Genomic DNA, 22296 nt, shown 5'->3' with positions numbered 1-22296 from the left:
CTGTTTGTCTGCCTCACTGATGTCCGATTCCGAAGGCAGCTGATAACTCTCAGACGGCTCTGGCCCCCTCTCTGCCTCTGACACAGAGCCCTTGTTCGAGCCTTCCCCAGACTCCAGGACTGGCCCATGTTCCTCCCCAACCTCCTCACTGTCCAACTCTGCTGCCAGATCCGCTGGCATGCCACAACAGATTCTCAGTCATCCAGGTCATGGCTGTCCCAAAACTGCTTTTTTTCCAAGTCCAGTTTCAACTGGACTTTGTTTTTCCTTGAAGACGTCTCATCCACGAAACTTCTTCTGACTGAAGTTCTGACTTGAGCTGAAGAAACGTCTTGGATGAGAAGCGAAATTGGACTTCAAGGCAAAACAAAAGTCCAGTTGCCTTTTGAAAAAAAAAGCACCTTTGGGACCCTACATTCAGTGGTGGGATTCAGCCAGTTTGCACCTATTCGGGAGAACCGATTGTTAACTTTCTAAGCAGCTCGGAGAACCGGTTGTTGGAAGAAATCTTATTTTGTTTTTTTCCACTTTACAGGGCTAATCCTGTAAGGAAGGCAGGAAGAAACATTCTGGTGGTGTTTCTAGCCTAATCTTTACTGCCCTGCTTATAGAAACTGCCTCTCTGCTTAACCCTTATTACATTGTAACAGCAAAGGCGAAGTGCCCATCAACGTGAGTGACATCAAGTTGGCCAAGCCCACACAGTCACATGACCACTGAGCCATGCTTACCCAGCTAGTCATTAGGTTAAATTATTTGAATCCCACCATTGCTTACATTCCATGTTTCTACCTCCATCTTATCCCAGAAATGAATTGAGGCAGCGTGGATTTACCTCGGACAACTGTCCCTGGGTAGAGGCAGCGGTACTGTTGGCTCCAATAGGCAGCTATTCGTGCTCCTTCTGGTAGGAACCGCACGGAAGGAGGTTTCACATCGATGATCTGAATGGGAAGAAGAGTCAAGAGTTGAAGACTAGAAGAGAATTGGGGAGAATTGCCAATCACAGCGGTAAACAAGGTACCGAGAACTACGTCAGCCACCATCCGCGTGAGAACATTCTGTAAGGAAGACAAGCTTGAGTTCTATTCAACTGATCCGAAGAGAGCTGGAAGAGACCTTGGAAGTCTTTTAGTCCAACCCCCTCCTCAACCAGGAGACTCTATACCAGTGATGGCGAATCTTTTCGGCACTGAGTGCCCAAACCGGGACGTGCACGCACGCCGGAGCACCGGAAACACAAAGACCAGGTGGCCAATGTGCATGTGCGTGCTAGCCACATGGTTTTTGGCTTTCCGGTATGCGCATGCCCGCCGGCCAGCTGGTCTTCACATGCACCAGAGCACTAGAAACTCAGAGCAGGTGGCCAGTGTGCGCATGTGCACTGGCCAGCTGGTCTTTAAGTTTCCAGTGCTCCAGCGCATGTGAAGGCCAGCTGGCGGAAACCAGAACAGTAGCACATGACCACATAGAGGGATCCGCCTGCCACCTCTGGCGTGCATGCCATAGGTTCACCATCACGGCTTTATACCAGTTCACACAAGTGGTTGGGAATATTTCTCAGGAAGAAAAGGGAGGGAGAGAAAGAAGGAAAGGAAGGAAAAAAACAAGGACAATAGCACTTAGACTTATATACCACTTGTCAGCCTCCGCTTTAATTTAGTGTATTTCTCCTACTAGATTATCTGACTGTTTTATTACCTTGTTAAAAGTTTGCTCTACTGAATGTCTTACATGCTTTATGGAGGAGGGGGGAGGTTTTCACTGTTCCCAGCATCGGCTGACATTGCATGTGTGGGAGAGGGGAAAAGCCTTTTTTAAAATAGATGTTTGAATTGTTTTGGCGCGTAACGGCAGCTGCTGACTCCACATTCCATCCAGAAGATTGACAGAGGGAGAATATCGGAAGTGAAACTACACGTGGCTGAGGAGGAAGAAGACATTGGACTATTGCTGTATTGACCTCTAGTAGGGGGAGGGTTCAGGAGAGAATATGACTCTGGGGTTTTGATTCACTTCCAGTTCCAGCTTTGCTTTTACTGCATCCAGACTTGTATGATATAAATTACCAATTTCTTCAACATGATGGAGTTGGGTTTTTATTTTCTCAAACACTGATCTGGGGCAGGCTGACACCACTTCATAGTCTTTGACAGCCCTCTCTCTAAGCGATTTACAAAGTCAGCATATTGCCCCCAACAATCTGGATCTTCATTTTACCGACCTCGGAAGGATGGAAGGCTGAGTCCACCTTGAACCGGTCAGGATCGAACTCTAGGCAGTGAGCAGAGTCAGCCTGCAATACTGCATTCTAACCACTGCACCACCACAGCTATTTTATCATCTGGTAAATTAGGAGAGTTCCATTCTACGTTTCTAAGTTTCTTCCTCCGCCCGTTATTCAGCGGTGGATTCTCCCATCTCTTATCTACTCGTTCCCTAAGCAGCATCTCTTCCCCTGTCTCCCATGTTCGTTCCCACGTACTATTAACCACGAAGACAACCAACTTACCGCTTCCTGCAGCAACTGTTCCAAACAGTAAATGTGAGGCCTGTTTCCTCGCTCGCCTTCTACAACAACCCGGTATCTGAAATAAATACAACAGCCTTTTTAAAGCCCACAAAATAAATAAAAAATAAAAAATTATTTCCAATAAAAAAAACATCCAAGACTCTTTGGGTAGGCCCACAGCAATGGTGGTTGCTCCCGGTTCAGTCCGGTTCTTGCGAACTGGTAGCAACAGTGGCGGGAGGCTCTGCCCACATGCCCAGACATCACCATGAATGATCTGCACATGTGCATTGTTGGAATATTATGCCATATGAACCCCTTTATGAAATTGTTTATGAAATTACTTATGTGCAAATATAAGCATGAGCAAGTTTTGAGAAATTGCTTATGTGCAAAAATATCAGCATAGGTAAGTCTGGCTAATTTTTATCATGTAAGCAGAAATCTGTTTGATGCCAAGGTTGCAAAGATGTTTGCCTGTAAATGTATCAACACCTTTGAGATAGCCACAGAACATTCCTTCTCTGATAAGGCTCACTTCACAGAGCTTCAAAAGAAATTACTCCAACACACAATTATATGAGATTCGTTAACAAGCAGAGCCAGGATGTTTCAAGATGTATTTCTGTTTGCTATGTGTAGCATGAATAGTATAACTGTAGAACGCCTTAGACACGTGTGGGAGTGATATCCTTGTAGCCTGTGTAGATTGCTATGCAACTGTACCACGTAGGCAATAAGCAGAGAACAAAGAGCCACCTCATGGCAAAACTCCTCCCAAGAATCACGAGCTTTCTCCCAAAATCATAGGCTTGTGGATGTGCTTGCAGTCACGTGTTCACATGTTGAATATATGCTAATATATAACCTCCCCTGCTTACCTTCTGTAACCCACCCCTAATCTTAATAAAAGGGTTGTCTCGAGCTAGCTCGGGGCTCGCTCACCCCGAGGAGAATTGGACTCCGTGTCTTCGTTCTCACTCTGTCCGGCGCGGGGACTGCCCAGACCCTTTCGTGGCGAGCCCGCTGGCCGCGAGAAACGCCACAGTGCATGCTCTCATTGCGAACCATTAGTGGAGGTAAGTAGAACCCACCCCTGGCCCACAGGAACTAGGGTGGAGAAGCTCCTTTGCTTACATGTCAGGAGAATGGACAGTCTTGACGTGCCCGGCGTAGAGTAACTTGTCATCCATTGGGATAAGGACCTTCAAGCCATCCTTCAGTTCATCTTTGTCAATGATGCAAGAACGAGGAGCTGTAAGAGAACCAGAGCTAAGAGTGTGGACTTGCTATGGGCTATGCGCTCTGTTATCTGACTGTTGCTAGGCGGAATTTCTTCCCCCCTTATTTCTCCCAAGGTCTTTCTCATATCTATCCACCTGAAGTTATGGGCCTTTCCAGGAGGTGATTCAGGATTATGTTCTCCTCTTTTTTATTTAGAATAGAATAGAATAGAATAGAATAGAATAGAATAGAATAGAATAGAATAGAATAGAATAGAATAGAAGAGTTGGAAGGGACCTTGGAGGTCTTCTAGTCTAACCCCCTGCTTAGGCAGGAAACCCTACACCACTTCAGACAAACGGTTCTCCAACATCTTCTTAAAAACTTCCAGTGTTGGAGTTTGGGCTCTTTGCCGGAAAACAACATTGATAGCCTTGCTCCTTGTCTTGCTGCATTTATTTCTTGTCGGCGTCTTCTGTTTTTGAACTTTTGCCAAGAAAAGCCTTTGGCAGTTTGCCTAATTAGACCAAGGTTGGTGACAAGACTGAAGAATTGTGTTAGCAAGAATTTGCTTTGATTTAGTTTGGACGACGCTGAGAATGAGTTAATTCTCAGCTGTTCTAATATAGTCTGTTTTTGAACTGATTGAGTTTACTACTCCCTACTTGGCCTGGGTCACAACACCATGTTTCTTCCCTCTCCTCCGCCAAGGTCTTTCTCACACACCATCACATCTACCCACCTGGAGTCAGGGGTCTTTCCAGAAGGAGGTTCAAGGGTATGTTCTCATCCTCGGAGAAGCTGCTGTCCTGGTTGGGTTCGAAATCTTCCTCAGCAGCCATGCTTTCCATAAGTTTGCTCACGGCTCCTCCTTTCCCTCGGGTCTACAATGAAACCAGATTTATTATTCTACTTGCGCGCTTTGAAATCCATCAACCGAGTAGAACCAAAGCCTCAGCCTCCTTCTAGGGCCCACAGGAGAGGGTAGCTAAGCTCCTTTCTCCTTCCGTCCTTTCTTTCTGCTCCCCGTTATCGATATACCCAAATATTTGGAGTGAGGTCTTCCAAATGACCCCTAACAGCGAAAAGCAATTGTTAGGAAAGCAGAGACATCACCTTGCCAACAAAAGTGCATACAGTCAGCAAGGCTCTGGTGTTCCCAGTTGCAATGGATGGATGTGAAAGTTGGACTATAAGAAAGGCTGAGCGTCCAAAGAGCCTTTGGACTCTGGTGCTGGAGGAGACTCCTGCGCATCCCTTGGACTGCAAGGGGATCCAACCGGTCAGTCCTAGAGGAGATCAACCCTGACTGCTCTTTAGAAGGCCAGATCCTGAAGAGGAAACTCAAATCTTTTGGCCACCTAATGAGAAGGAAGGACTCCCTGGAGAAGAGCTTAATGCTGGGAACAATGGAAGGCAAAAGAAGAAGAAGGGGACAGCAGAGAACGAGGTGGCTGGATGGAGTCACTGAAGCAGTTGGCGTGAGATTAAATGGACTCCAGAGGATGGAGTTTCCTGCTTCATTGGGGAGGGCAGAAATAGGGTGAGGCCCCTTTTCTTGCTTGCTCTGATTCTCACCTCCTTCTTGACCTCTTTAGTCTTAGCTTTGCCCTTGTTCTTCTTGTTGGAGGACAAAGAGCTGGCCAAGCTGGCACGCAGATCCGGCAGGGAGCTGGCCATGCCCAGAGGAGAAAGCAAAGAGGAAGAGGAAGAGGAGGGTGAGCCAGCGGAAGAGCAGATGGCCCCTTCTTTATTTTTCTTCTTCTGCAAGACAAAAGGAGAAAGATACAGAGATGGTAACAGACTGTTGGCTTGGAGAGAGAGGAAGAGAGAGAGAGGAAGAGGAAGAGGAAGGCGAAGGAGAAGGAAGGAAGGAAGGAAGGAAGGAAGGAAGGAAGGAAGGAAGGAAGGAAGGAAGGAAGGAAGGAAGGAAAAGGAAAGAAAAAGAAGAGAGAAAGAAAAAGGGAAGGAAGGGAAAAGAAGGAAGGAAGAAGGAAGGAAGGAGACAGAGAAAGAGAGAGAGAAGGAAAGAAAGAAAAAAAGGAGAAAGAAAAGGAAGGAAGGGGGAAGGAAGGAGTGAGAGAAAGAGAGAAGGAAAGAAAGAAAAAAAGGAGAAAGAAAAAGGGAAGGAAGGAAGGGGGAAGGAAGGAAGGAGTGAGAGAAAGAGAGAGAGAAGGAAAGAAAGAAAGAAAGAAAGAAAAAAGAAGGAAGGGAAAGAGAAAGAGAAAGGAAGGAGAGAAAGAGAGAGACAGAAAGAAAGAAAAAGAAGAAAGAAAAAGGGAAGGGAGGGAAAGGAAGGAAGAAGGAAGGAATGAGAGAAAGAGAGAGAGAAGGAAAGAAAGAAAGGAGAGAAAGAAAAGGAAGGAAAGAAGGAAGGAAGGAAGGAAGGAAGGAAGGATTTTTGCTCCATCCATGACCATATGTCTCTAACTTGGTCTTTCATGGGGAAAAAAATGTTCTTTTAATTTTTCCTGCCTTATGATTATTTTTAAATGCTTCCCATTTGGGCTCATCTTTTTTCAAAGTAAAAGAACACAAGTCCAAATGGTCCAAATGGCCAGAAATCCCCTCCTCCTTCCAACAGTCCTCTCACACCCTCCCCCCACACCCCAGTTCCTACCTTGCTCAGCTCTTTCCTCTCCTTCCCCTTGTTCCCCTCCTTCTTGGGGCTCAAAAGGCTCCCTCCCTTCAGGCAACGTCCATTTTTGGAAACCGGAATTGAGCTGGCCGGGGCGGTGGAGGCCAAGCCAGCTGAAGTGGTCGCATCGTGAAGGAAGATCCGTTCGCTCCGTCGCCGATTCCAAGGATCGTCGTCATTGACCTCCAGCCCGAATTCGAAACTCAGGTCTTTGGGTGACCTGAATTTCTTCAGCTTCCGGCTCTTCTCTGGCGCCATCTTGGTCTTGTCCAAAGTGTTGCCCGTGGAGGTCTCCAGGGTGCTCGCAGATGGACCTTGATCTAGTGATCCTTTCTTCCCGTGGAGCAAACCCGCTGGAGATTTCTTCCGGATCTTCACGTCGCTTTCAGAGTCCGTATATTCAAACTCGGTCCCTAGAGGAGGAATATTTTTTTTTTTAAAAAAAGGATCTGTCAGCCAGAGGAACCACCCTGTAAAATATTGTCCAGGATGAAGTTGGGAGGATTCAGCTACTGGTTTCCATGTCTCAAAATTGCAAAAAAGAAAAGAAAAGAAAAGAAAAGAAATGGATTTTGGATTTAGGCGGGCGATGGCAACTTCAAGACGCTTTTAAAAATTCGCTACGAAGAGCAGAAAGTGTTAAGAATCGGACGTGTGAGTTAAGGATTTTCCCCCATCTTCCTTTCGGAAGGTTTGGCTGTGCCTCAGTTTCCCCAGCCACTGGGAGGACACAAACCCACGGAAATCCCCTCCCGATCCCTGAAACCCTCTCCCTCCATAGTTGCAGCTCTTGGGAAACCCCCTGCTTTATCACCCCGGCCTTCCCCTTCTCTTCCAAAGCACATACTTTACTTCCTTTCCAAAAGTGTCCAGACTACAGCTTCCATGGGACTGTTGGGAATTCTGGGAGGGAGCTAGGAGAAGGAAGAGTGGGGGGAGATTGCTCTCTTTTCAAAGGATTGATTTGGGGAAAAGGACTGCAGGCGTCAAGTCATCTGTTTTCCTGTGGAAAACAGCCCCTCCCATTCCAAAATCAATTAGAGGAGGAGGAGGAGGAGGAAGGAGGAAGCTAGAGAACATGATCAGTGCTAGAAGAGAGTGGGGTTTGCGGAGGAGGAGGAGGAGGAGGAGGAGGAGGAGGAGGAGAAGAAGAAGAAGAAGAAGAAGAAGAAGAAGAAGAAGAAGAAGAAGAAGAAGAAGAAGAAGAAGAAGAAGAAGAAGGAGGAGGAGGAGGAGGAGGAGGAGGAGGAGGAGGAGGAGGAGGAGGAGGAGGAGGAGGAGGAGGAGGAGGAGGAGGAGGAGGAGGAGGAGGAGGAGGAGGAGGGGGAAGAAAAAGAAGAAAAAGAAGAAGAAGAGGAGGAGGAGGAGGAAGAAACAGTCTTAGGGTACAGTTATCTTGCATTAAGTAGCCTGTGGTGATTTAGATCAAATCTATCTAACTTGGAAGGATGCTGCTGCCTTCAGGGCAGTTTTGCTACTGGAGAAGCACAAAGGGATTAAAAACTGACATTTTAATTATTCACATTAGCAAGACCCAGGGGAGGGGCAAAATGGTGGGGCTGGGGGAGAACCAGAGAGATTTCTGCAGATATTCTCAGGAGTGAATTGTTTGGGTCCCTCCCTGGTCGAAATATGCAAACTCCAGATTAATTAATGGAGTTGATTGAAACTCTTCTGATTTAATTTGAAGCAGTGAAAGTATTTCAGCCATAGTTGGATTTTTTCCCCCAGCTCGATTAGATGAACAAAGAAAATCACCTCCTTCTCTTCATTCTCACCAGAGAGCCCCATTCTCAAGACTCCTTACTTAAACTGATCTCAGAAGCTAAGCAGGACTGGTCTGGTTGAGCGCTTGGATGGGAGATGAGCTAGAAATATGGGTGCTTGCAGGATTATGGGCGCTCATGGTTTAAGGGTACAAAGAGCTATCAAAGCTGGGATTGGCATCCATGGGTGGGAAAGTCTATGGTTTTCTGAACATCAGTGCAGGGAGGTGGACATCCATCCTTTGGTCTTGGTCTGGGCTTAAGATTAGTCTTGCCCCAAAGTAGGTAGACAGTTTGAATGGTGGCGTATCTGGTGCAACTCCATTTCTTCAATCTTTGATTATTGAAAATCTAATTGAGGCATAGATGCCACCAACATTTCTGTCGTGGCCTGCCAGTGGCCAGCAGAGCTGGCAGCAGATTTAGACAGTGAGGAATTTGGGGAGGAACGTGGACCAATCCTGGAGTCAGGGGAAGCTTTGGATGAGGGCTCTGCATCAGAGGCAGAGAAGGGTCCGAGGCCATCTGGTAGTTCTTTGCTGCCTCCGGAGTCTTGACATCAGTGAGGCAGAAGAACAGCATGAGCCTGTTCCCAGTGTGCGCATGTGCAGAGCTGCCAGAAGACAGGAACAATAAAGAAAACAGGGTCGACTTGGGAGTAAGGCTTGGAGGTGATTGGCCCCTCCCGTAAGACATAAAAGAGAAGCGAACGGGACATGAGCTTTTGCAGGAAGCAGTTAGTTCGTCTGGTCAGTCAAAGCTCTGGAAAAGCTCTGTTTGACTCTGTGCTAAGTTTCGCTTTGCCCTGCGTGTGGCAATTAGTTCTCTGGCAGCATTCCAAGGGAGATGAGGTGGGTGTTTGTAAACACTCCCCTGAAAGTCTGTTTGAGAAGCCTTTCGGACTGGGAATGACAATAATTCACAGCCATTTGAATTAAAGAGGTTTGCCGGGACGAAAATTGTGCTTTATGGTTTCTAAGGAAACCTAGGTCAGAACCATTTCCATCCTCAACTAACCCTACTACACCAATCAGGTCATCTCCCACTGCACAATGGCCAACATACCCAGCAGGCTTTGTCTTTCTTCCTTCTTCTTGGCTTTCTGTTTGGCTTCCAGTTGGACGAGGGACACCGAAGGCACAATGATGGGACTTGGGATGGCGCTCGCTGCAAACCTGGCCAGCAGTCCCAAGCCACTTTCATCCAAAGCTGATGGGGTAAGCCTTTCATTGACCACTGCCCCGTAGTCTTCCATTTCTTCATCGTCATCTTCTTCTTCCTCCTCCTCCTCTTCTTCCGAGCTAGAATCTGAAGGTGACAAAATGAGAAACTCTCATAAACCTGCAACCAGGTTTCAAATTGGACCGTCTTTCACCCCGGTGGATCTCCAGACTCTTCCATGCATCCCTTTCTGACTACCGAAGGCTCATAATTTTGGCACTTCAGACTCCAAGTCCTGCCACGAGGAGATTCCCAGCAGAAGGAGAGGTCACGCAAAAGACGATGGGAACAAAGAAGACCTCCTTCAATTTCCCCTTCCTTCCCAGGGATCCATTGCAACAAAAGCTGTTCACCTATCACTGGGACCTCAAAACCAGGTAAGATCTTTCCATCTGAGTTGGAGGCTATCTCAGTTCTCAAGAACACAATTCTACAAAGGCTTGTTAGGCACAGAACAGTCTTCTTCCAAGGTTGCAGAAAAGCAGTTCTTATTGAGAAGTTCTCCACTGGGGACATCTCTGCTTTGCTTTTTAGAACAGGGGTCTCCAACCTTGGCAACTTTAAGACTTGTGGACTTCCAACTCCCAGAGTTGAACTCCCAGAACTCTGGGAGTTGAAGTCCACAAGTCTTAAAGTTGCCAAGGTTGGAGAGCCCTGTTTTAGAAGACTAGAACGTAAAGGCCTACTTCTGGACAGTGGCAAAAAAGAGGAGAGAAGTCCTTTGGACCTAAGGAAACCTTAAGACAAAGAGGTCTCCAGAAAATGTCCCTGAAATAAAATTTGGTGTCTACCCACCAGGTTATTGCTACTGGCTACAAAGAGTAGGGAGGGGGGAAAAATGAGGAACAAAATGCCAAATGATGCAATGGATACCAAACTCAACTTTCGAAATATAGATATTTGTTTCCCAACAGAGACGAATGGTTTTCTGTGAAAAACACAGAATCTTCTTTTTTTTTTTTTTAAGCCAGAGATAATCTAGGATCATCTTCTCCAAACTGGGACCTCTTTGGTATTCTGGACTTCAAGTCCCATAATCCCCAAGTCAGTAGTCAACATACGCTCTTGGAAACTTTTGCCTCCTCTCTTTGGACAGCCAACAACAACAATAACACCACCACACACCACACATACACAAAACAGCGGGGAAATCTTTCATTACAGTAATAACACTTCCTGTTTTATCTCATTGGAGCAACTATGGGCACCAGCTTCAAAACTACTTAACCCATTTCAAAATGTGGTTAATCCTGAACCAAACTAACCAAGAAGGGGATGACATTTATGAATAACGGCTTACCAAAAAATTAGCCAGAATCCAACAGGAAAGTGAAATTCCACAGCAGAGGGATTGAAATAATGTCATACCTAATCGGGACGATGGCAAACAATTTTGGGGTTCATTACCCAACTAGGTAACATCATCAGTGCTAGAAGGGAGGAGGGCTTGCTTATCCTAGGCAAGGGAGTCCTGGATGGTTACTTGATTAGGCTCTGGTTTACTGTACTGGTACCCAGTTGAGTAATGAACTGTCTGCAAGAAAACCACCAAGCTCAGAGAGCACGAAGGAACCCCACAGTTCAACCCTGTGCTACAAATACTCTTTTTTCTTAGTAACAGGAATTAGCTATTCTGAGCTAGGGGAATTTTAACACTACTAGCAAAATACACCACAGTACATCAGCTTTAGGCAACACAATGAAACTGAGCTTCCAGATCTGCCGGATTTTCCCAGCCCTTTGTATCTGCAGCATAATATTTATTGCATTTTTAAAAAAAGACACGGCTAACATTTCCATAAATGTATTTGGGTCAGTTTACAGCTCTATGCATTGAATTAAAGGAATGCATTCGGGCTGCACATTTGAACATCTTCTCTTCTCTCTCTAGGGCGTCTTTTGCTAAGTTACACAAATGCATTTTTTTTTTTAAATTAAAGAACGGGCATTAAAAAAAAATACCCAGACATTCATAAATCACATGCAACAATTCTTTCTTGGCAGTTAAGATTTGTGCAGCCATCGTATTTTTTTTCCGTTGGAGAGGGACCCATCCAGGAAAAAAAACCCAAAATTAGCTATGCCTTTTTCCTGATTGGAGTCGCATCGTTCACACAAGCCATTTTTGGTTTCATCAGAAGAGAGATTGACTGCCGAAATTTCCCTCTGAGCCAGAAATGAATGATTTCTCACCCTTAACCCGTGAGGACTAGTGACCTATTGGCTTAAAGGATTGAAAACTCGGACTGGGATCAAGATTCCAGCAAGGTAGTTTGGCATGCAATCTGTTACAGGTAGCCATAGATGGAATAAATTGCCTTGGTTGGTACAGGAGGTCAGATTTTCTTGCGGTACTTTCAATTCAGACTTCAAAACTCAGCAGTAAAACAAAAAAAAATGAGGAAAATAATACTTTGGTTAAACAGCAGACAGACATTTGTTAAATTACTACATAAGGCAACAAGATGACTGGGGGGGAAAGCGTGGCTCAGGAATGACAGAATAGCAGGTAGCAAAAAAAGCACATCAAAGATTAATTCGGCATCGTTAAATATATACGCATATATATATTTAACACTTATACATGAGACCAAACACAGCACAGTTATCATAAATGTTGCAAACAAACCTAGAAAGCTTAGAGGCAGGCAGGTTTGAGAACAGCTGTTGACCTCCACATCTGGTTCGCCTCGGCCTGTTCAAATTCTCAACTGTTTACCTTTAGTGCAGAATTGGAGAGGAGTTTTGCAAAAAAGCAAAGACATTTATTTGCGTGGCTTTTTCTCAGGTGCTATTTTTCAAAGCGCTGACGCCAGAAGAGGGTTTACTCGATCCCTGCTACTTATCCTCAGGATTACACCTTGTTTTGTTTTTTTAAGGATCATTAAATATTCTGGAGGATGGGGGGTCTCTTCTTCTCGGATCCATTCTAGAGAACTTTGCAAGGGGTGGGGTGGGGGGAATGGGACAAGTTTGCAAATAGCCTTCTCCAGAAAAAAAAAAAGAGAGAGAGAGAGAGAGAGAATCGGAAGGGGGGAAAAATTATAGCGTGTTTTGCCAGAAAACAGCAATAGCACTTAGACTTCTATACCGCTTCACGGTACTTTACAAGCCTTCTCTAAGCGGTTTACAGAGTCAGCCTATCACCCCCAACGATCTGGGTCCTCATTTTACCCACCTCGGAAGGATGGAAGGCTGAGTCGACCTTGAGCTGGTCAGGATCGAACTGTTTGAACTGCTGGCAGCCGGCAGAAGAAGACTGCAATACTGCCTTCTCACCACTGCGCCACCACGGCTCTTAATACTAATGTACAAAATAATGTGCATGGCCGTTTTAAGCTTGCAATGTAAACCGTCTGTCATGTAGGTAGCAGGAACCGCAAACACCCTTCTGCAGTCGAGAGCCAACGGCCGTTCCTGTTCAGGAGTTCCAAAAGTGGAATGGGAGGAACAATGGGAGACTACCCAACTTCCAACTTCTCCCATCTCAGAATTCCCCCAATTTAGGTTGGGAAGATGAAGAAGAAAGTACCATGGATGGATCCCAGTTTTGTTGATGAACGCTCCCAAACTTCTTGCCATCCCTTGGTTCCCCCCCACCATCATTTGAAACTCCCGGAAAGGACGTCGAAATGTCTTCTCCAATGTCCCACCCTCCTCTTGTGGTCCTTCAAACCCCGGGTGGAACTCCAGCATTTGGAAGGAGGAGACCCCTGTTCCATCAAATGGCCAAAGTCTTTACAGAAGAGAGAAAGAGAGGAAAGCTAATTTTGCCTACCTACATGATAAGGCTCAGGGATTTTATTTTTTTTTCTCGCTGAGCTGCGGAGGCCGGAGAGCAAATGTAAGAGAGCGACAGAGAACACTCAAAGCATCATGAGAAGGGACCGGGGGGGGTGAAAGATTGGGTCAAGCGGCTGCAAGAAGAGCGAAAGCAAGCTTGAAAAGCTGAGGTTATTAATGGTTTTAGTAAAATCGGGGAAAGGCATTAGCAAAGCTATTACACAAATATCCCTTAAAACAAACCTCCAAAGAAAACACGTAAATATATATATATATTCCTGCAGACTTTTTTTCTTTTTGGGGGACAAAAAAGATTTGGGGGGGGTCAAAAAAGATTCAATGTCTTCCACCCTCCCTCCCTCCCATTCCGCCCCCTCCCACAGGCCAAACCCCTTTGTGCAGATCTGGATTGGAAAAAAAATTTCATTGGTTTGGCTCTCGCCGACCCTAATTTGCAAGGTGAAATGGGTTGATGCTCAAAAGGAAACAAAATTTGAAGATGTCCAAACAAAAAGGGAAGTGCTATCCAAATGAGGTCAAAAAGGCAAACATAGCATCCTTAGGAGTGTGTGTGTGTGCGTGCATTTGGGGGGGGTGTGCGTGTGTCTATCTGCACACACGTATACATACACTCAATTTTGGGGCTTCAAGAGTCAAAATAATAGCATCGCAGAGTTCAGATGTCCCAGTTACTTAGAAAGCAATCCCATAGAATGCAATGGGGTTTGTATTCGAGCTAAGCCTACATCGTGTTCCAGTCTTTAAAAGGAAGTTAGTCAGGAGTTGGGCAGCCAATAAATTCAAAATCAATCAATCAGTCAGTCAGTCAAGTCTAGGAAGGCTTTCGTTGAGATCTAACCTTTTCTCTCCGTCAATCCTTTTCTTGAAGAAAAGAGCTTCTGGACTTTATTTAGTTTCGTTTATTTATTGCTTCCATTGGAGACGTTCTCCAAGGATTACTTTGTCCATTTAGACAAAGAGCAACTGATCGAACGGTTAACAAAAATCCAGGAGATCTTATCATGGTTGGTCTACTCAACATGAAGAGACTCTTGGTTTCCAAGCCTTAACAGAGCTACACTCCCCCATAAGGATCTCTTCAAACAGTAAAAATTAGTAGTAATAAGGATGATAATGTCCAAAAAATCACATTCTTGAAGAATGCAAAGAGTAACACAGAGCTGCCAAGAAAACACCAAGGTTAGGTCTATCAAATCAGGAGTTGTTGAGTTCCAGATTGGAGATAATTCAATTTGGGGGGGGGGATTATTTTAATTACTACTACATGCCTCCATTTACCGTAACCAACCAAAGTGCCCACATTTAGTAAAAGGGAAGAGAGCAAAAAGAGGCTACAAGGAAGGTCAAGTTTTGACCACAACGTGGATAGGATGCGTAGCTGATAGGAGCCCATCTCTTTGTTAGCCTACAGATAGGAGAACAAAGCTCAGCCTGTCTTAAGCCTAAGGAAACCTCATTTCATCTTTTCTATTATGATCAAAGCGGTTAAAAGGAAGTTGGGTAGGAGGATGGCGAGATGTGGCCCACTGGGACCGTTTTAGCAACATGGCTTCCTTTCTCGGCTTCACCAAACCTGAAGACCAGATCTAGCAAAAGAAAAAAAAGGAAAGAATTGCATTCTTCTTCTTCATCATCATCATCTTTTAACAACCCCCATAATCCCTTGCGGGGGGTGGAATTTGGGCAACTGAATGGAGTTGAGTGTTTACTGGCCGGATGCCCTTCCTGTCACCACTGCGGAGCTATATTCGGCAGATATATTCTCCCTGTAATATTACATCCCGTTTTAAGTCATCGCTTTTGATCTTCGTAAGCTGGTTGTCTGAAATCATCATTTCTTTTCAAGTTGAATTAATCGAGAGGAGAGATGAAAATAGAGCTGGACCCTTTTCTTAGACCCTCATTTGGAAGTGACCAAGACACGGGCGTTTCATGGATGGAATTGAAAGCCATCAAGGTTTCTAAGCGTAATGAGGTGGGCGTGGGGTTGTGTGTGTGTATGTGTGTGTTTGGCAAAATAAAAAAGCCATTTGTAAAAAAATAATATATATATATATATATGAAAATGCAACAATATGTATACAAGGGACAAAACGGCCCAACCCACCCTACAATAATTTGCGCACAACCTACGAAGCTGCGCTTTGGTTTTAAAGGAAAGGTGAGATCAGCTGCTAAGATTTGTTTGTCTGTTTCCTCCTGCAAAGTAGAGAACTGAAGCCAGGGATATTTGAATAATAGGAAAACGCATCACAATTTTGTTAATTGCTTTTTTGTTTTTTGTTTTTTTTGTTTTCCCCTAAAAAAATTTTTTGGGAAGGAGGTGAGACAGCGAGATGGAGTGAAGCATCAAGCTACCTGAAGAGACACAGCAAGAGAGACAAGGCAGACGGGTTTAGTTAAAAACAAACTGGATATTTTTAATAAAAAACTTGGTACCAAAATTGTAGTACAAACATCTTGGGGGGGGGGGTAGGGAGGATCGGGGGGGGGGAGGAGGGGCACACCCACACAAACAGATATTCTAATTTACACAGTTCCTCTCCCATGCCCTCTAACACATGCCAAAAGTAAATTTGGAAAAGGGTGGGGGGGAAATATATATATATATATAAGCCACATATAACAACAGCAATGGCAACAAGAAATGACGTTTCTCTTTTTTTAATAAAAAGAAAAAAGAAAAGGAAAGAAATAGAAAAAAGTGTTAAGTGTGTGCGGGGGGCGGGGAAGAGACTGGAATGCTCTGGAGAGCACTGGCCAGGAACAAAACGGTTGTGTGACACGAGCAGATTTGTTGGCAAAAGTAAAGACTAGCGATCAATCATAAAGCTACCCAAAAAAACTTCTTCTATGGCACCAACGCGTTGCGCATCCACAGCACCATTTCAAATGGCCAATCAACACCCCCTCCCCTTCCTCCTCCTCCTCCTTCTCCTTCCCATTCACACTCAGACCTAGACATTCGGGGTTGGGGGGGGTTGGGTTTTGTGTTATAAGCTAGTAACCTTGATCGAACGAGTCCTCCGAAGAATCACTGTATGACGATCCAGCTTTGGGCTCTCTGGACAGTAAACAAAATTCCCGCTTTCTATGGGCAGCCATTTTAGATTTGAGAGTCCTAGCAGAGGTGACGTGCTTCTTCCCGGCTTTGAAAATGTCGGAGATCCTGCTGCATTTAGGGGCCATAACACTATAGATGCTGGAAGGTCTCATCCTGGCACTGGTCGGGGAATGAGAAGACCACTCATCCTTCAAGGAGTCCTCATCTTCCTCAGAATCTGTATCTGGGGTCAATTAGTTATTGGTGTTTTTTTTTTAAAAAGAAAAGAAAAGAAACACAAACATCATCGCCAACTTTAAGCCCTGTCTGTGGAGATTGTCAGTCATTCAAGTGCTTTTTTCCCAGTAGTAACATCTGAACCGGTTTGCTACCAGCTCGCTGGCTACGCATGTGCGCTAAATGGTTTTAAATTGTTGGTTTTAATTGTATATTATTGTGTTTTATCTTTGGCTGTACACCGCCCTGAGTCCTTCGGGAGAAGGGCAGTATAAAAATTTAATAAATAAATAAATAAAAATAAATAAATAAATGCACGGAGGCTTGGGTAAGTAGAATAGCTTATTCTATTAGGGGGAGGGATCAGCTGTGCTGCGCGATTTAGCTTCGCTAGAAAGTAGGATTTCCTAAAGCTAAACCACACGGCACAGCTGATCGTCGGAAATACTGGTTCGGAGGAACTGGTAGCTTTTTTTTAACTACTGGTTCGACCAAACAGGTAGCTTTCTTTTACTACCGGTTCACCCATACTGGTAGTTTTTATCACTACTGGTTCTCCCGAACCGGAGTGAACCGGTAGCATTTCACCCCTGTAGGCAACTGGGCTTTGTTTCTCCTCCTTCAAGATGTTTCGCTTCTCATCCAAGGAGCTTCTTCAATTCTGACTGAATGGTGGTAGGATGGCAGGTGGTACTGAAAGCAGAGATAAACCTCCAAGGAGCCTCAACGACTCTCAGAGAGAGTGCTAACAACCAGATGACTGCAAGGAATATAAATCCTTCCATCTTCCACCACATTCGATCAGGACTGAAGAAGCTTGTTGGATGAAAAGCAAAACATCTTCAAGCAAGAAGAAAGCCCAGCTGTATTTTGAAAAAGCCCCTTTAGAACAATTTTAAGCACTGCATCAGACATCAGAATATGGAAGAGGATTAGAAAATGGTGGCTTGGCACACCGATTCTATGTTCAGCACCCAACAACTCCAGTTCAAACCTGGTTGTCTATTATTCACATCCAATTCAAGTGTGGTTGTCCGTTATTCAAAGTTTTGGGGTCAAAGGCCGCCCTCAAATCTTTGAGGGACATATCTACCTTGCTCTAAAAGACAGACCAGACCAAGAATTAAACTGACTTCATTAAAATTACATTAATATTCAGTGCATTCAATGCAACTATTATGATTTTTTCCCCAGGTATTTTAATGATTTTTCTAGTCCGCCGTATTAAAAGTAACAATTCAGGGCTGTGCATGTGTCAGGAAAAGGACCGTAGAAGAGGCATCGCTGAATCTGAAGGATCAGGATGCAAATTATGGGAAAGGCCTGGAAATCCTGTAACCAGGATCTTTATTAATATAATATTATACTAATAATAACCCAAATCAGTCTTTTGTCATATCCGGGAAAAATAACAGGAATGTGTAGCATTCCTCCTCTTAAATCAGACTAAATGATAGCAGTCTTTCAATATTTGAGGGCCTGCCGCAAAGAAGAGCGAGTCAACCTATTCTCCAAAGTATTCTCCAAAGTGGATGGAAACTAATCAAGGAGAGAAGCAACCTAGGACTAAGGAGAAATTTCCGCACCGTGAGGACAATTAATCCGTGGAACGACTTGTCTCCAGAAGTTGTGGGTGCTCCATCAATGGAGGTTTTCAAGAAGAGATTGGACAACCATTTATAAGGCCTCCTGCTTCAGCAGGAAGTTGGACTAGAGGGCCTCCGAGGTCCGTCCCAAGTTGGTTCATCTAACAGACAACCCACCAAAAACAGCAAGGAGAAGAAACTAGGAAACGAAAAGTTACTTACTGTAGGAATAACTGCTCACTTCAGATATCGCAGGTGAGTTGGAGACCTTCAGGTGGCGGCCTTTCATTTTTAGCCCCACCTCCAACTCCTTCATTTTGACCGCCATTTTGTTTTTACCTTCTTTAGAAGCTTTCAAGGAGAAGCTGAGGCTTTTAGCCAAGTTCTTTTTGGCATCCTTGCCAAACAAGGCACCGTGGGGGGACAGGTATCGGTTGTTGTAACATCCACCATTTTTCTGCCTCCCTCTGGACCCATCCACAAACTTGAACGGAGATTTCAGCTTGCTGCGCCTGGTGAGTGATAGGGCTTTGTCGAGCTTGCTCACCAGCTGTTCCTGATCAGAGGCCACCTTCTTCTTCTTAATCTTGAGCTGCAAAAAGAGAAAGCCGAAATGAGAGAGAGAGAGAGAGGAAGAATGAGCAGAAATAGAAGAAAGCAAGGGATTCAGGGAAAGTCATGCAAGGAATGACTTCTTTATCCAGAAATCTCAAGGTGGAATCCACTAGAATTTCCATGAAATCTGAGCTCGGTTCTGAAGCCTTCCCCAATGGCTTCATCTCCCCAAGCGCTGGAATTTGGGGAGTGCAACCCATTCAGAGGACCTCAAATTGAGGAAGAGGAATGCTTCATGATAGCTCCTAGGGATTCACGTCCAGCTTATTTCAATAGGTAAAACCAGAAACATCACAAGAAGCCAAAATCACAAGACTACGTCGTGTCACGCGTGGAAATTCCTTGGAGGAGTCAACGATGCTAGGACTGGTTAGTGGAACAAGAAGAAGGAGCAAGCAAAGAACACACTGGCTTGATACCATCAAAACTAAGCTGAACATTCAACCACTGAAGGAAGCTGGGTAGCATGGAGAGCATTCGCCTATAAAGTTGGCAAGAGTTGGACACAACTGTATAGTTAAAACTAACTATTTCAATAAGTTTTATCCACCCAGCTGATTCAGCTGCTCAAGGGAAGACGACAGTCATGACAACTGTAATCTACTCAGGTCTAAATCTGGAAGGAAAAAATTAAATCTTGCTCTCTTCTGATTGGAGAAGACCTTGACATTGGTAACGATGGAAAACAAATAGAGAACGAGATGGCAAAGGATGAGATGGTTGGATAAGTGTCATCCATGCAATGACCAAACTCCAGAAGATAGTGAGAGACAAAGGTCCTGTCCTGCTATAGTCCATGGGATCACAAAGAGTCTGACATGACTTAGTGCCTGAATAACAACAACAGGGGCCTCTGGTGGCTCAGCAGACTATGCAGACATTAGTGGCTCAGCAGACTATGCAGACTGTCTGTTATTAACACAGCTGCTTGCAATTACTGCAAGTTCAAGTCCCACCAGGCCCAAGGTTGACTCAGCCTTCCATCCTTTATAAGGTAGGTAAAATGAGGACCCAGATTGTTGGGGGCAATAAGTTGACTTTGTATATAATATACAAATGGGTGAAGACTATTGCTTGACATAGTGTAAGCCGCCCTGAGTCTTCGGAGAAGGGCGGGATATAAATGCAAATTAAAAAAAAACAAAAACAAATCCCCCTTCCATTTTGTTCTGGTTCAGCCATATTGTCTCAAAGGTAGAAGACTCACCTCACTGGAGAAGTTCATCAAGAGGTCTTGCTCATCCCAACTCCGATGCCTGGTCTTCGTCTTCCCACTCCTGGTCTCTCCCTCCTCTTCCTCATCCAGGAGAAGACCTCGGTGCTTCTCCTCCAGCCCTTCGCCCATTTCTGAGTCTTCGGAAAGCAAAAGGGATTTGCTGAGCCTGAAAACGTCGGAAAAGGAAAGAGGTCAACCACAGGTAGCATCTTGGTAGCATCACCAGCAGGATAGAAGGAGAAGGAGAAGGAGGGAGAGAGGGAGAGAGAGAAAGAGAGAGAGGAGAGGAGAGGAGAGGGAGAAGAAGAGGAGAACCTTCACACCATGATTTTGCAAAAGCTTGAGGTGAGGAAAAAAAAGAAGGTAACAAGAATGACCAGGTTACAATATCCAGACCAAGCAGGTTTCCTTAAATTTTCCTCATTTGAAATATCTGAAACATCAGGGCAAGGTTGGAAGAATAACAACAATGCAGGACCTTAAGCAAAGGTGAAGCCAAGTTCTAAATGTATCAGCGAGAAAGAAAAGGCAGAACAAAAGGGAAACAGAGGCAGCACCACAGACAGGGCAAAGCAAGACCAAAGCGTATCCCAACAGAGATATGTTTCTCTTCTACTCATTGCCAAAGGAAAACGAGTTCGAAATCCAACAAAATCCAACATCCACAGCGTTCCCAATGGAAGTCCACCCATCACCCATACGCAGCGCTAAATACAGAGAACTTGCTCCTGCTTCTCTCTCTTTCTTTACTCAGAAATCAGCACATCCTCCAGATCACAACAGTTTCTCCCAGGGTGGTCCTACCTGCTGCTTAAACAACAACGCTGCCATAAAACTCCACACGACAAGCCTGACTCATCCTGGTGGCACCCCAACCGCCAAAAAACACTGTGCCCAAAAGAGGAGCTGGCATCCAGGTTTGGGGCAGAGAGAAGGCAACCCAGCCAGGGTGGGATCCCTGCTACAATCCCTTTTCCCGCCCCACAGCCCAACCTTACTTTCCACTCCTGCCGTCACTCTTCCCTCGCTCCTTAGGGGGCGACAGAGCGCTTGATCCATGGTTCCGTTTTCTGGGCCTTCCTGGACCTCGTTTTGCCAAGCTTCTATTTTTCTCGTCATGCTTTTCCCTTAAAAAAAACCACACACTTGACTGTTAACCAAGAGCAACGAAGAAAGAAAGAGAGAGAGACAGAGAGGGGGAGAGAGAGAGAGAGGGAGAGAAAGAAAGAAAGAAAGAAAGAAAGAAAGAAAGAAAGAAAGAAAGAAAGAAAGAAAGAAAGAAAGAAGAGAGAGAGAGGGAGAGAAAGAAAGAAAGAAAGAGAGAGAGGGGGGGAAAGAAAGGAAGAAAGAAAGAAAGGAAGGAAGAAAGAAAGGAAGAGAAAGAGGGGGAAAGAAAGGAAGAAAGAAAGAGAGAGAGAGAGAGAGAGAGACAGAGAGGAGAGAGAGAGAGAAAGAAAGAAGAAAGAAAGAAAGAAAGAAAGAAAAAAAAAAGAGAGGGGGAAAGAAAGGAAGGAAGGAAGGAAGAAAGAAAGAGAGAGAGAGAGAGAGAGGGAGAGAAAGAAAGAAACAAAGAGAGAGAGAGAGAAAGAGAGGGGGGAAAGAAAGGAAGAAAGAAAGAAAGGAAGGAAGGAAGAAAGAAAGGAAGGAAGAAAGAAAGGAAGAAAGAGAGAGAGAGAAGAGAGAGAGAAAGAAAGAAAGAAAGAGAAAGAAAGAAAGAAAGAAAGAAAGAAAGAAAGAAAGAAAGAAAGAAAGAAAGAAAAGAAAGAGAGGGGGAAAGAAAGAAAGAAGGAAGGAAGAAGAAAGAAAGAGAGAGAGAGAGAGAGAGAGAAGAAAGAAACAAAGAGAGAGAGAGAGAGAGGGGGAAAGAAAGAAGAAAGAAAGAAAGAAAGAAAAAGAGAAGGAAGGAAGGAAGGAAGGAAGGAAGGAAGGAAGGAAGGAAGGACGAAAGAAAGAGGAAGGGAGGGAGGGAGGAGGAAGGAGGAAGGAGAGAGAGAATGATGAGAAGGTGGAGGTGGAGAAGGAGAAGAAATAGTAGTAGTAGAGGAAGAGGAAGAAGAGGATGAGGAAGAGGAAGAAGAAGAAGAAGAAGAAGAAGAAGAAGAAGAAGAAGAAGAAGAAGAAGAAGAAGAAGAAGAGGAGGAGGAGGAGGAGGAGGAAGAAGAAGAAGAAGAAGAAGAAGAAGAAGAAGAAGAAGAAGAAGAAGAAGAAGAAGAAGAAGAGGAGGAGGAGGAGGAGGAGGAGGAGGAGGAGGAGGAGGAGGAGGAGGAGGAAGGCCATGATCCATCACCAAACCACTACACCGACCTACACTCAAAACAACCCACGGAAAGTCACAATTGCTAAAGACGTGCCTAGAGCATCTGCCCCCATGGCCAACCAGTAGATCAGATTGCCAAGCCACAAGGTTTCCCTTCCATTCTCAAGGTCCAATTTG

At 44.8% G+C, this 22296-nt stretch overlaps 1 protein-coding gene across 5 annotated transcripts in view; it reads right to left on the bottom strand.

The window, feature by feature from the left end:
- The window catches only part of TNRC18 (trinucleotide repeat containing 18), an 83483-nt gene that overhangs the window by 11660 nt on the left and 49527 nt on the right, over window positions 1-22296 (bottom strand). For 4 of the 5 annotated variants that reach the window (XM_058157906.1, XM_058157907.1, XM_058157909.1 and 1 more), the window contains 11 exons: window positions 20861-20989; window positions 19854-20028; window positions 18254-18623; window positions 16174-16452; window positions 9206-9448; window positions 6357-6787; window positions 5315-5500; window positions 4479-4620; window positions 3650-3767; window positions 2513-2588; window positions 836-944 (listed from right to left, as the gene is read on the bottom strand). In XM_058157906.1, coding sequence (XP_058013889.1) covers window positions 836-944; window positions 2513-2588; window positions 3650-3767; window positions 4479-4620; window positions 5315-5500; window positions 6357-6787; window positions 9206-9448; window positions 16174-16452; window positions 18254-18623; window positions 19854-20028; window positions 20861-20989 — 2258 coding nt within the window. The remainder of the gene's footprint in view (window positions 1-835; window positions 945-2512; window positions 2589-3649; window positions 3768-4478; window positions 4621-5314; window positions 5501-6356; window positions 6788-9205; window positions 9449-16173; window positions 16453-18253; window positions 18624-19853; window positions 20029-20860; window positions 20990-22296) is intronic. The other variant, XM_058157908.1, reaches the window with a different exon arrangement.

This window comes from Ahaetulla prasina, chromosome 14 (genome assembly GCF_028640845.1).
Source record: "Ahaetulla prasina isolate Xishuangbanna chromosome 14, ASM2864084v1, whole genome shotgun sequence".
Taxonomy (NCBI): domain Eukaryota; kingdom Metazoa; phylum Chordata; class Lepidosauria; order Squamata; family Colubridae; genus Ahaetulla; species Ahaetulla prasina.
The sequence above is the reverse complement of the archived record's forward strand: the minus strand, read 5'-3'. Positions and strand labels throughout refer to the sequence as shown.